At 46.2% G+C, this 14,182-nt stretch overlaps 1 protein-coding gene across 1 annotated transcript in view; it reads left to right on the forward strand.

Moving 5' to 3' along the window:
* Positions 1–10,838, forward strand: part of INTS9 (integrator complex subunit 9) — a 69,173-nt gene extending 58,335 nt beyond the window's left edge. Inside the window, exons 15-17 of the mRNA XM_042832668.1 lie at positions 5,310–5,408; positions 7,960–8,097; positions 9,252–10,838. Of these exons, the coding sequence (XP_042688602.1) occupies positions 5,310–5,408; positions 7,960–8,097; positions 9,252–9,428 (414 nt within the window). The 3' untranslated portion in view covers positions 9,429–10,838. The remainder of the gene's footprint in view (positions 1–5,309; positions 5,409–7,959; positions 8,098–9,251) is intronic.
* The last annotated feature ends 3,344 nt before the right edge of the window (positions 10,839–14,182 follow it).

A 14,182-nucleotide genomic window follows, 5' to 3' on the forward strand; every position in this document is an offset into this window, starting at 1 on the left:
TTATACAGAGACTATATATACAGACTATACAGGTCCTCACTGCCTGTAAACAAAAGGGTATTATTCAGATTTTAAGCATGTGGAGTATTTCTGTTTCTACTGAAGATATACTGGGAGAGTGCTTTCTGGTGTGTAATGGATATCAGAAACTGGGTCTGAGGTGTGAGGGGCAGGGCAAGTGGAAGGGTGGAGGCTGAGGCAGGTTGTCCTTTGTTCATGCTTTGCTGAAGACAACTTATTCTAAAAACTTCTGTGAAGCTGTTATCGCTCAGCTCAAATGGACTCCCTGCAAAGACAGGAAGGTTTTACAATCTTTGCTTTTCTTTAATCCTTGAGACAGGATATTTTTCTCTCATGTGTGAATTGCATTCTTTTTAGGGACTGTAATCTAGGTGGGAATCTCTTCACACCTGGCAAGCTCCAGGTTGTAAGCAACCGTTTCCACCTAGAAGTACCCTCATGGGTTACATGGCCACAGCCCATGAGCTGCAGTTCCTAATAGTGTTTAAGATGTGCCTCCTAAAAAGGCAGGCAACAGCTTCCAATTGTGAAGACTTGTGCCCCTGCTGTTCCCACTAGAATGCTATTCAGAACTCCACAGTCTCTGCTGGCTAGAAACATTCTAATTTCTAGCCTACGCATATTCATGGCTGGTCTGCACATACTTACTCTCAACATCATGTTTTAGCATAAATAGATTTTCTCTTTTGTTGGTGTTTTCCCTGTAGTGTTTATGTGCAATAATCAAATTCTGCTTTTAGATTTCTTTTGGATTTTCTTTTTACTAAGCTAAACAAGCTGAGATGATTTAGTTTTCTTCTTACAAAGCAGTTTCTCCTGCCCTAATCTACCCTTCAATATATCCTGCTTAAACATCAATTACCCAAAATTTACAAGTAGTTCAGATGAGATCTTGCTGAGCCCTATAGCATAACAAAAGCTCATCCTTGCTCGAACTACCTGATATTTTCTAGAGATGCATTTTGCTTTTTCATGACTGTGTCACCTTTGTGACTGTGTTCTCATGGGATGGACTAATAAATGTGGACCCTTCACCTCTGGCATTTCCAGCAGCTGACAGCTCACGACCAAAGTTCTGTATTAGCCCTGTCCATGGCCTTGCATTGCATGCTACTGAGTTTCATCTTGGTTTTCCGACTCAAATTCTTGAGGTCATCTAACTCTTCCTTTGTGATAGCCTGATCTTTCTTTCCAGTTAAGGGTGCCTCTGCAAAGAACTGAACACTCTTTGTTCTGTACTGAGGTCGTAAGTAAAAACTGGATGCTGGTAGGCTCCAGGCTGAGCCTTGTGAAGTTGCAGCAGCAGCCCACTAGTTGATACCTTTCCTTTCCCTTTCCCATCTTAGGGCTGCTGTAGAAATCCCCAGTTCCCATGTAGTGCCTTGCCCAGTGCATTGTGAGGTGCAAACTGTGGCCAAGGAAGGTATGACAATTTTATTCTTTTATAAGATGAAAGTCTAAGGATTTGCAAGGTGCTGAGTTTATAATGCGTCTGTCCCACCCAGTGGAATCACAGTTCTATTCCATGTCTTTAATTCCTCTGTTTTGATCCAGAGTTGCAGCTCTTGGTGCTGCTCCTAACGCAGTGATGGTATACATTTATGTACATTTGCAGAGCTGGTAAATAGCACCTTTAGTGCTGATGCAAAAAAAGTCAGCTGTGCGCCTTTCTAAATGTGCGTGCTGTGACCTATTGTTCACATCAGTGCATTTGGAGTCTTAAAACTTCCAGGGATTCTAATTACTGGTAACGGGGTTCCTGCTGATTTCCCTTCACTGTAGGCCTGGAGCATGAAGATCCAGCTCATCTCTCTCAGCTATTCAGCCTCAATTTGCTTTTAACAGTAGGAGCTTCAGATCCTGTCATCAGTCATCGTTAGCTCTTCATTGCCATTGGGAGACTTTCTTGCTGCTGACCGAAGGCAGTGCCTGAAGAGCAGTCCAGGGGGAGCTGTCCTTGAGGAAGGCTTTAGTTGAGACTGCAGAGTGTGACCTGGTCTGCGTGCGTTGTCCTACTGTATGAACAGCCATACTTTGGCCAGCTGCAGCCTTCAGGCTCATGTGATAACGCGTCAGATCTCATTTCCTTGTGGGAAATGTAATCCTTCAGGAAAGTTTCAGGTGCAGTTTGTGGTAAGAATGTTTTTTTCCTGTTGGATGTAGGTGGGGAGCTCTGGTCGTAGAGAACTTCCTTTGGCTGTCCAAGGCTCACATGGCTGCACTCGTGACCAACCTTTGCAGTTTCTTACAAGTGAGAGTTGATGACTTGTGCTTTTTGGTTAGTCACTGTTTTAATCTTTGCTTAACAGGAGATAATTTAAAAATTGGAATACTCAATATACATAACACACAGGTTTATCTGAAGGCAGTCCAAGTGCTCATCCATATTCATGGACTGATTAATGTGCTGTTAGTGCTCAGTGCCGGGCGGCTCTGCTTTCGTGGCTTTCCCAATGCCATTATGTGGCATCTCACTAGTGATAATGACTGCAACAAAGAAGCACTTATTCTTGCATAGTGGGGGGCTTTTCAGTCTTAAAGACAAAGACATAACAAGATCCAGATACTGAAAGCTGGACAAATTCAACCTTGAAATAAGACGTGGTTTCCTAGCTGCAAGGAAAATTAAAGTTTGGAACAGCTTGCGAGAGGAAATGGTGGAGCTGCCACTGCTTGGAATGCAGACAAAATTTGCTATCTCTCTGAAAAAGGTTTCTTTAATCCAGCATTTTGGAAGAGTTCTGTGACTTGAGATCAGTTGAAAGGAGTACAGCAGCACTGTCTGGTGTTAGTAGGTGCATGGCTAGGTGTGATTAAATGACCTTTTTGGTTTGGGTCAGTGAATGTCTATAACAAAGGGATTGGCCACAACATGGAGAGGGCTGTGAGGTGAGGCAGTGGCTTAGAGGAGATAAAACTGGACATCTGTCTGACTGTCTTTTTGACTGTTAATAATTAAAGTGTTGCTGCTTACTAACTGTGTGGTTCAAATGTGCATAGATGTTAATACCAAAGTATTTCAGAGGCAAAAGAGCACTTTGATTCTAAGCAGCTTGTTTCTTAAGGATCTTTGTCCTTACAGTGTTTATCATTTTACCGTATGCTCTTCTTCATTAGAACCTATTTTCTATCAATCCTCTGGAACGTGGTGGGAATGGAGAGTGCCTTTGACCATACCGAGTGCAGCATGTCACCTGCTGCAAGTTTTACTGGTTTGAGTTCCTAGGAGAAATCCAAAGCAATGATTATCGTATATTTTTTTTTCATTCTCTCAACCTTCAATAACAGACTGTGAAGGCTATATTCAGATTTCCTGCTTTAAAGGTTTTAAACAGAATCCCAGAGAGAGAGCTGTGTGAGTTGCTCCATGAGACTTTGATTTCAAAGATTCAGTAAGTCCAAATATGTGCAAAATTCAGGAGATTTGAATGCAGCCTTAAAATGTCAGTGTTTTTCCAACACAAACACCTATCCAATTGTTTTATTTCAGGGAGGTGCTCTCAAAATGTAGGCTGGACCTTTAATAGGGGTAGGTAAGATTTTCAGACGTTGTTAGAAGTTGAATGGTGCTCTGCTGAAGCTAGCAGAAAAGCCTTCTCCATGTTTTGATGGCCAGAAGGAGAGCTCTTGGACATGATGTTCACTTTTTTCCCTGTCCACTAGGATTAGTGCATTGTAGTCATGCAGTAATTACCTACAGGATTGGAACTTACATCAGGCACGAGTGCTTGCAGTCAGGTTCTGCTCCCTGAAGTTTCTTGGGAAGTGGAACGATTCCGTTCTGCTCTGTCTCTTGCCTGTTTTGGATCCTGATGAAAATGTACTGGATGTCCTTTGGTAAAGAATTCAATCTTCCATTGCCTCAAGCACACTTTTCTCTGAAATGAGAATATACCACGCTTTTCTAAAACTCATTCAGTCTCTCTTCCTGCTTCATGCATCTGGCAATCTAAAGAGAGCTGGCGTAGCCTTGCTGCCAGGGCAGTGGTGGTAGCTGGGACTCCAGAGCTCTGCAGCATTGGTGCATGACAGTAAGTAAATGAAGTTTTCAGAGAGCTCCTTTACCTTAAAGCAGAGCTCTTCACATCTGGCTCCAACTGGAGATGCCACGTGCTTGAAGCTGAAGGGCAGTGGAGTTCAGATGAACATTGTCTTGTAGAGGCACTTTCTACTTGAAATAGGGTGATGGACTGGGGGGTTTGGGAAGAACAGCCAACACTCTTTCTTCTTAACTGTCTTCACAACTGAAAAGTCCTTCCACCCAAGTGGTGTAAAGTGTGAGCCAGCCGAACCATTTTTGTTTTGTGAGGTACCTGCAGTGTTTCCTCACAGACACAGAGCACACTTCAATTGTCTTTGCCTTTAGGTCTGCAGATAATAGGACCATGCTTTACTGGGAGTGATGTTGGAAACTGCTTGGGCTGCTGGCGCTGCATATTGATAGCTGTTTGTTTAGATCTAGATCCTGTCTGCAGTCACAGACAGCACTCCAGGGCACCTGGTGTCCAGTAAGTTGTCAACTAGAATGCCTTCCAAGAAAAGAACATCATTTTCTGTGTTCATGAACACCCTTTTTGCAGAGTTCCTTTGGAAGAATGACTGGAAGAGATGCTTCCCAGCTGCCCAACTTCTGCAAGTCCCAGCAGGTGCTGTCCTGCCCACTCCACATGTACTGCCAACCCCCTCAGTGCTGAGGATCTTGGAAGGTTGCCACTGAAACTTAAAATTGCAGCCAAGCCTAAATTTTATTTTTTTCAAAGGAGAGTTATGTAGAAGGCAGTGGAGGAGTTCTTATGCAGTGTTGTAGGGGAAAATGTCAAACCAGTCAATAGAGCCAGTGTGTTTTTAGGACAGACTCTTCTTCCAACTGTTCTGCAGCCTGAATGCCGCAGCACTAAGGAGCTGAAAGGAAACTACTCTGATTAATGTTGTATATCAAGGTAACAAAATAACAAATGCTGCTGAGTTAGACTGAGTTTTACTGATCAGAATTATTGATAAAGCAGTTGATGCCCTTTTAAATGAGATTTCTCCCTAATTGCCTTGTTTTGGAAGACTTGCCCTAGTTGCTGAAAACCTTTCATTGCCCTGATAACATAAGGTTCAGTAACTTGAGATCCAGAAGGAGGGATAACCAGGTAAGAGGAGCACTCCATCATTGTGCCATGGGTTTGTGTTTACAGTTCATTAGTCCATGTTTTAAAATATCCTCCTGCCAATTTAAATCACAGCTGGATTCGTACAAGTTTTGAGATTATCACTTGCTGAATAAAATCCTTTTGCTTTAGCTTGCAGATTCACTTGTGCCCTTGGAGATTAAGCCTGGCATTTCCTTAGCAACAGTTTCTGCCATGTTGCATACTAAAGACAACAAGCATGTTCTGCAGGTACAGTATAATGGGAGAGGGAGAAAAATATCCTTGCACAGGGTTTCCTGCCATCTGGGACCCCAGCTGTTCTCATGAGGCAGCCCTTCTAACAACTCTTTCCCCACCAGAGCAGCATTCCTGTCAGATGCTTTGTCCTGGCATGTGCAAGTGAGGAATTACACTTGGAGGAGAGAGTGTGGTGCATATAAATCTCTACCCTATTTTCATTGGCCATGTGCCCAGCTAAGATAAAAGGGAAAGCAAGATTATTCATGAAGAGAGGCTGCACATCATGGCTGTTGTCTTCCATAACCTGTACACTGGGATCAGCATCACCTGGCTTCTCACAGACTCAGAATTGAGGGTCAGATGGGAAGGATGATGTGAAAGATTGGACACCTGGAAGGCCTGTGTTCTTTAAGTTGCTCTGCTCCCCAGGAATCAGCACATCCTTTGGAAAGAACTCTAAAGATTAAGTGAGGAGAAAATCCCTCTTTTTCTGCTATCTCCTTTAACTGCCATTGCAGTTCCTGGCATTAGTGCTGTACGTGGAGATGATGCCTGGTGGAGCTGTTGAGCAGGAGGTGCCTGGTCACCTTTCTCTGTTGATGCATGAAAGTACAGAGAACTCAGTGAAGCCACACGTTTCATGATGCTGCCTGTCCCACTGGGCAGCAGAGCTGGGCTGAGCCCACAGCACTTGAGAAGAGGGCTTGCAATGGTCCTCGTGGTGTTAGTGCAGGGACATAAGGAGTGGTTAAAGATTGACATCAGTACACAGCAAACCAGATACCTGATTTTTTCAGGTCGGTTCCCTAGATAACACTAGGCAGCTAGGAAAATCAAAGTGCTAAAATGTGATTGGTCTGAGTCTGCTTTCTCCTTTATGTTTGGTTCATTTGCCCAGGGAGGTGGTTGAGTCACCATCCCTGAATGTGTTCAAAACCAGGTTGGATGTGGTGCTCAGGGACATGATTTAGCAGAGGGCTGTTAGATTTAGGGTAGGATGGTTAGGTTGCGGTTGGACTGGATGATTTTTAAGGTCTTTTCCAACCTGAGCAATTCTATGATTCTCTACTCTGATTCCTGATGCCAAATTAACTTAGAGGTAGGCATAAACTTCAGGTAAGCAGCATCTGGGCCTGAGAGCTTAGGAGCTACAGAACCTGTGCAGATAAGCTCCAAAAACCTCGGCCAATCAGCACAGAGCCGTGCAGTGATCCATGCATAAACAGCATCCTGCATGCACCTTGGTTCATCAGACTTCAGGATAAGTGGTTGTTTATGTGAAGTGACACCCTGTCTGTGGAACCAGAGCCCCAGCAGGCGGCGTTTCTTTCCCAGGGATGAAAAACACCCTTCTTTTCCTGTTGTAAAATACAGATGGATATCACAACAGCAGGTTCAGGCATGGTGCTGCACACTGCGAGAGATGTGGAGTTGGGAGGAGCCCAGTCTGTCACCTGAAGTGTACAGAGCACAGCACAAGGCATCAGGACTGCCTCAGGCAGATCCACTGTGGTATACAGACACATCTTTGGTGCCAGCATTATGGAGAAGTTTTTTCCATCGCCTTTTTCCCAAGGACTGAGTTGCTAGGTCACTGGGAAAGTCAAGTGCTGGTACATCCTCAACATAACTGGCTTGGCACAAGGCACCTGGACTTCTTTTACAAAATAATTTCCTCACTGCTCTTATTATTTCTCATCTCCATGAAATGATCAGCACTCAGTTAAGAAGACGCCATGCCTGCGTGCACAGCATCATGCAGTGCCAGGTTAGCTCCCCCTCACCCCACCTCCCTGCTAACAGAGGAGTCTCTCAGGGATGTGTTAAAGCAGATAGCTTCCTGAAGAACCTCAAAGTTATACCCAGATCACACTGCAGTGATTTTTCTGGCATTGCAGCATCTCTCGTGCCTGTTTGGATTCAGTTTTTTTCCTAATGTCTCATTTTTCTGAGGCCACTGAGAATTAACCATTTTCCTTGTTCTCCAAGTAGCTGCTTTGCTCTGAATTTGCCTGCTTCCCAGCACAGCATTTTTTTAGGCTGTGATTATCATAGAATCATAGAAAGGCTTGGGTGAGAAGGGACCTCACAGATCATCTAGCTCCACCCCTCCTGCCACAGACAGGGTTTCCAAACACTACATCAGGCACCAGATCAGAGCCCCATCCAACCTGGCCTCCAACACCTCCCTTGATGGGGCATCCACATCTTCTCTGGGCAGTTGCAAGGCATTGACTTCTTCAGGGCTTGTTTCATGGAAAATATTTCAGAGTACTCAAATGCAGAAAGCTTCAGCTCTGAAATGAGTCAGACAAAGCTTTATAGATGCCAGAACTTTGAACTACTGCTGCTAATTTATTTCTGTAAGTGCTGTGCCTGCAGAGCAGCAGTGTAGGCCATTGCTAGGGTCTCGTTTCCCCCTTCAGCACTGCTGTGTTTCCCTTTGGTCATTGAAAGCAATATCAGTGTTCCTTTTCTCTCTCATGTACCTGTTACTCCATCTAAATGATAATAAGCTGATGTGATACACTGCATTACTGTGCACCTTTTTGTCCATTAGCTCCCTCCCAAACCACCGCAACCCCCCACCAGCAAGAAGAGAAAACGAGTGAGTGATGACGTGCCAGAGTGCAAGCCTCTGAAGCCATTGCTGAGTGGCTCCATTCCTGTGGACCAGTTTGTGCAGACACTCGAGAAGGTAATAAGGCTTTAGTGGCAAGCAAGGTTCAAGGGGTTCTCTGCAGAGCTGAGAAATCTGCTGCTTTGCTAGGAGAGAGGGAAATAATTTTTATGTGGCTTGAAATCGAGGGAGGCCATTGAGCTGTCAAAGTATTGCCAGAGTATGTATCCCTGCAATGAGAACAGAGGAAATATTTCCCCATGGAGATGTCTTGGCGTAAGTGCTTGGTGTCATTTATTTCCTCCTGGTTTCCTACAGAAGCTGGGCTTTTAGGGTCACTGCATATGTGAATTTCCCATGTATATCAGCTGATTTCCAGTACGTTTGAACAGTGGAGAGGAGTTTTAAATGCTTAAATTCCTGAAGTTCTTAAGTTCCTAAATTTGAAGTTCTTGATTTTAAGTTTTGTCAAAAGTGAGGAGACTGACTGAAGGATGATAGAATCATAGAATGGCTTGGGTTGGGAGAACCTCATCCACTCCCAAGGCCCCTGCTGTGTGCAGGGCTGCCACCCACCAGATCAAGCAACTTAGGGCTGCATCCAGCCTGACCTAAGAATCGTAGACTCATAGAATGGCTTGAGTTGGAAGAGACCCCAAGGATTATCAGGTTCAAAGCCCCTTGCCACAGCAGGGCCACCAACCAATGATGAAAAACTTCCTGCAGAGCTTCAGGACAGGGTTCTGATGGCTGAACTCCCAGGCATTGTGTGTTACTGCCCTGTAGAGCCCAGCTTTCCCCTGCTTGGCCTCTTAAAGGAAATGGATAGGAAAAAAGGTAGACTTGTTTGTGAGGAAGTTTGCAGTGAGATTCAGTGGGTCTCCGTATCTTCTCGAGGCAGTAATGTCAGCAGATGTTCACTTCTGTACTTAAAGGAGGTTTTTGTCCTCTTTGCCTCATAAGATTTTGAAGTTGGTGATTGCTATGAATTGGTATAGTGGAAAACTTTAGCCTTCCTGTGCTGCAGTAAATCCATCTGTATAACGAGGGTCATATTTTGCTTATCCTGTGAGCGTTTCCTCTCTTGATCCCAGAGATGTCGAATATCTGCAGTGCCACTGTATTTTGCAGCTGTTCTTTCCCTCTCCTCCTCCCTGAGCTTACATCTCTCCCTGTTGCTTGTGTTGCTGTAATATCTCTCTCTTTTCCTTCCTCCCCATTGCTGTATCCAGCACGGCTTCAGTGACGTGAAGGTGGAAGACACAGCCAAGGGCCACATCGTGCTCCTCCAGGAGGCAGAAACCCTCATTCAGATTGAGGAGGACTCCACACACATCATCTGTGACAACGATGAACCTCTCAGGGTGAAGCTGCGTGACTTGGTTCTCAAATTCCTGCAGAAATTTTAGCCCATGGACACCACACTGCTGTGCAGGGAGAGCCCTCAGAGCACCAGAGCAAAGAGCTTTTAGAGGGTGATCCCAAAGAGAGAATATCCACATTCAGAGACCAGAAACCACCTCTTGTTCATGCAGAGGCAACTAAGTATTTTTTAATATCTCTATATGTTTTTTATTTAATTTTTAGCCAGTTTTGGAATACTTCAGAGGGGATTCCTGTGCTGTAAAATTCCTTTCTGGAATCTTAAAGGAGGTACAGATTGCAGAGTAAATAAATAGAGTGTACATTTAGAAAGTCAGGGTGAAACCATATATGCAGGTGCAGATATTTCTGTGTGATGCAGTCGATCAGCAGTGTGTGCCCCAGCCCTTCATGCAACAAAACTCTGCAAGAATATTCGAACATTGGCCTCAGATATTAGGAGATGATTGGGTTTTTTCTACCCACTGTGTCTTCGCTGCATCCAGTTTCCTGTCTGTGTGTATGTTTCCCTGGATACGGTGCGAAGAGGAGCGTGGCAGAGATCATAAAAGCACAAACAGAAAATGGGGACTATGCTGGGCATGGCCAACAGCTTCAGAGTGCCCAGAGCACCTTCATTCTCCTAGAGCAGGGGGGTTTGGGTAAAGCTTTAGCACTTCAAAGCCTTCACTGTTGTTCACCTCACCTCTTAGGACCAAATCTGTCCCCTGAGATGTTGGGTCCCTCCCTCACCAGTGGCAGAGGTGCCAGCAGGAGGGATTGCAGTTGCAGGCAGGATGGTTGGTTGCCCTTCTGTGTCCTATTCATCTGTTGGCTGGTGGGGCTGAGATGGCTCCATTCCCATCTCACTGCTTCCACGGGGTGCATGAGGGTAAGCAACATCAATCTGGGACCCAGAAACCCAGCTGGGAAGGGAGGCATTCTCATGTATGTTAAAGCAGTTAAACTCCCCCTGCTCTCCAAAAACCTGTGAGATTTAAGTGCCTCTCATTTCTGCCTTCCCAAAATCTTTCAGCCCCCACATTCCAAAATCCTGGTTGAAATTCTGATAGCCCTTTATACAAAGCCATCTGTACTGCAGACTGGGGGGGCTTTTCCCTTTCAAAGTTGTGTGTTTGGAGCCTAAACTTAGTTAATAGTATTGCTTTTAAAAGTAGCTAAGTAGCTGATTGATGTCTTGGATTTACAGCTGTTTTCTTTTTCTCTTTTTTTTAATGGGATTGTTTGTATTTATTTGGTGTTAAAAATAAAAAGCATAGTAAGAATGCTGAGGAGAAAGCACATCCCGTGGTTTATAGAAGCATCTGCTTGCCTGGTCCACATCCACAGGTGTGTAAATGTACATATTTATAAAACAAAACGTCTCCAGTTTACAGCCTTGGGGAGATTAAGGCGGTGGGAGAACAGCTCTGTAATAAAAACTGTTTGCTGTTGCAGTTTGCACATCATATTTCCTACACATTAAGGGTTCCTGCTTGATTGGTCGTCCAGGCTCTGGCGTCTGTGCCTTGGCTTTCTGTGTGTGTCGGGGCACGAGAGCAATGGTCTCATTAGGGCAATAAAAACCTGGTTGCAGAAGCATGAATCCCAATGAGAGTTTACAACATCTGTGGTGGTTCAGCTTCTTTATCATCAGTAGGCAATAGAACAAAAGAACTGGGCACATCTCACAATGAAATCTGTGTAAGGATTGTTCTGAACGCATGAAGGCCACTGCATGCAGGCAGGGTGGGAAGGAGAGGGACGCACACGCCTTGTAACATGTGAGTCCTTGAAGTGCCTCTCCTTGTTACCCACTGGCCCCAATGCTCCAGAGACTTCATTTTGACTGTGCTAATTTGCATTTATAATTACAGAGGATTTAAATCCACCTGAAGGTCCCAGTGCCACCATCAGATGGTGTGACAGCTGAGCAGACGGCGCAGGGCTGTGTGTTCACCAACGTGAGCTGTAACCACACTGTTTCTCTGACTGCAGGTGCGTGAGGGCAGGAAGGTGAAGCTTTGCTGTCCTTGCTGCAGCAATGCAGTCTGATCAGCTGTGCATGTGAGGGGAGAAAAGCTTCCTCATGTCCCATCCAGCAGAACCCCGCTGCACAGCAGGTCAGGTTAGACAAAGAAGCATTCTAGCTCTCAAGATACTCAAGAAATCTTTAAATAGGCACCATGAGGCAGCTTGTGTCAGCTGCAGTGGCTACTCCACCAGTGTATAATTGGGCCAAACCAACCCCGCTGCTCTGAGCCCCATGGAAGTCTCTCAGTGCTGCCTAAATTGACAGAACCAGAGAGCTCCAGCCTGGTCCTGCCCCAGTGGATGATTCTGGATGTTTCTGGCTCACTACACACCGGTCCTAAAACATTTTGCTTGGTTCACCACTTCTGTGACTGGGGCTGTCACACCAAATGCTCTAAGTTGGGGCACAAGCCACGACTCCTATCAGCCATGCTGATACTTGATCACATCACTGGCAGCTGGTGGATTTCCAAAGGCCTCGCCACCCCTCCTGGGGAAAGCAATCAATGGGAAAGCGTTCACGTTTTTCCTCTTGTCGTTTTGGGCAGAACGTCTCACTGCTCCAGTCCAGCAGCTGAAAACCAGTTTGTTTCTTTCTTAGAAACAGACAGCTTGTGCCTGTTGGAAAAATAAACATACTGGGGGGATCCTGTAGTGAAAAATGTTAATTAATCTCACAAAATAAGCTCTTGTTCGTTCTGCACAGAGGAAGAAAAATAAATGGCATTTCTTCTGGCTGGGTCAGTGCTGCAGAGGTAACCATGGCAGCCTGGGAGGGATGCGAGTGGAGGGGGTGGAATTAGATGGACGCCAAATACATTTTAACCAGACGTGTTTAGTGGACAGACAGCAGCAAAGGCACTTGGGTTTGGCATCATCTTCCTTCCAGAAGGAAAACGTCCTGGCCACGGTGTGATGTTTGTGCTGCCACGGCCTGTGCACATTTAATGCAGATTCGCAGCTGGTAGCAGATACTCCTAGGTGGAAAGAAGTATCTTATGTTTTTATTCTGTTAATGAGAGCTTTAATAAAAACAACTGGAGCAGGTCATTACATTCCAGGCTTGCTGTCTCCCACACCGTGCCCAGGTGCACTGGCCAGCCCCAAGGCCACATCAGTGTCCCTTCCTAGGGGACATGAGCGCGATGAACCAAGGGCAGCCTGCATCTGTGCCCTGTGGGCAGCTCACATCTTTGGGAGGAATGGGGCTGTGGTTTCATGCCTTTGTGTTGGTCTGGGTGGGCTCACCCTGGGGAGCTCAGCCATGTGGAATGGTCCCTATTTACCTGTCACATGCAGCCCAGCATCTGAGTCCATCTGTGAGCCCATTCCTCGAGCCTCGCGTGCTTTTACTAGCAGGGCTAAGGCTGCAGCTGGAAGCTCTTTGCCTTAACACAAGAAATTATTCCCCCAATTTTTCTCCTTTACTGCACCCAGCACTCGTTCCTCACCTTGCCCAGAGCCCATTGGGCTGATGCCTCCACCCTGAGCCCAACCCTACTGAATGATGCTGCCACTGTGACTGATTTTTGTCACTGTCATCGTGTTGGCAGCCCAGCAAAAGAGCTTAAAAACTGCTATGCGTGAGAGCCCAGCCTGTGCCAAGCATCGCCTGCATGAGGAGCAGCCAAAAGCCTTCAACAACCACAGCAGCAGGAACTCATCTCACTTGGAGTTTTATAAGGTGAGGAAAGCATTGTTCCGAGCTGTGCTGCACCCTGGGCAGAGCAGGGCTCCAGGCACACGGAGGTGGCTTTGCTCTTCCTTACTTTACTTAGCAGCTTAAATGGAACTGTGACAATAATCCTCCCCTGGCAGCATAACAAGGGGCTTTCATCCATTGCATAACAAGGGGCTTTCATCCATTGCCCGCCTCGTAGCTCCCTGCTCTGTTCCCTCAGATGCTCTCAGTATTTACCACCCTGCACCCCCGCTCACTGCTCCTTCTGTGCAGGGTGAGGCAGAGCCCCAGCAGGCTGTGAGCAGCCGCTCTGTGGGCAGTGCATCCCTCACCTGGATTCTAACAGGAGCTGGTTGCTTTCATGGCGTTGCCAGGCAGGATGAAAACAAAGGGAACGATTCCACGTTGGGGATTTTGGTTTTTTGTTTTGTTTTTTAATGGAGGAGCGCATCCTCTGAAATGGAAAACTGAGGGCCCTTTTGCTGTGGCTGTTGGTGATATGCAGTTCCAAGCCAGGCTGCAGCCGGGTCACTGCTTTTCAGATGACTTCAGGAGTCATTACGCTGCTGAGTCCCTGCCTTGGTCAGTACTTTGGAGGGGGAAAGGAATATAGGATGGCTTGGGTTGGAAGGAACCCCAAAGACCATCCAGTTCCGACCCCCTGCCACAGGCAGAGCTGCCAACCACTAAGTCGGGCACCAGATCAGGGCCCCATCCAACACAGCCTGGAGCACATCCAGGTCCTGGGCACAGCATCCATTTCCTCTCTTCTGGAACCAGAACCTGGGTCTTTTTTTCTGGAAATAATAGCAAGAACAAATGCTCCCAGTAGGGACGAGCCTTTACCCCAGGGCAGTTTGCTGAAATGGACACAGCTGCCCTGAAGGTGTTCTGCTGGACCAGAGCAGCTCACGGCTCTGCCAGGGAAAAGGCAGGGCTGGGAGATGTTGGTTTTGGGGTGCCCCAAAAGGAAGGTGCTGCGCATCCCATCCCAGTCCCAAACCCTTTCTCACAGCCCCCAGCAAAGCACGGAGCCACACTCAAGTTAAACTCTCCATTTATTGGATCCTTTTACAAAAAAAAATC

This window comes from Centrocercus urophasianus, unplaced genomic scaffold, assembly GCF_019232065.1.
Source record: "Centrocercus urophasianus isolate 14NV4802_14NV808 unplaced genomic scaffold, USGS_Curo_1.0 seq_39, whole genome shotgun sequence".
NCBI lineage: Eukaryota > Metazoa > Chordata > Aves > Galliformes > Phasianidae > Centrocercus > Centrocercus urophasianus.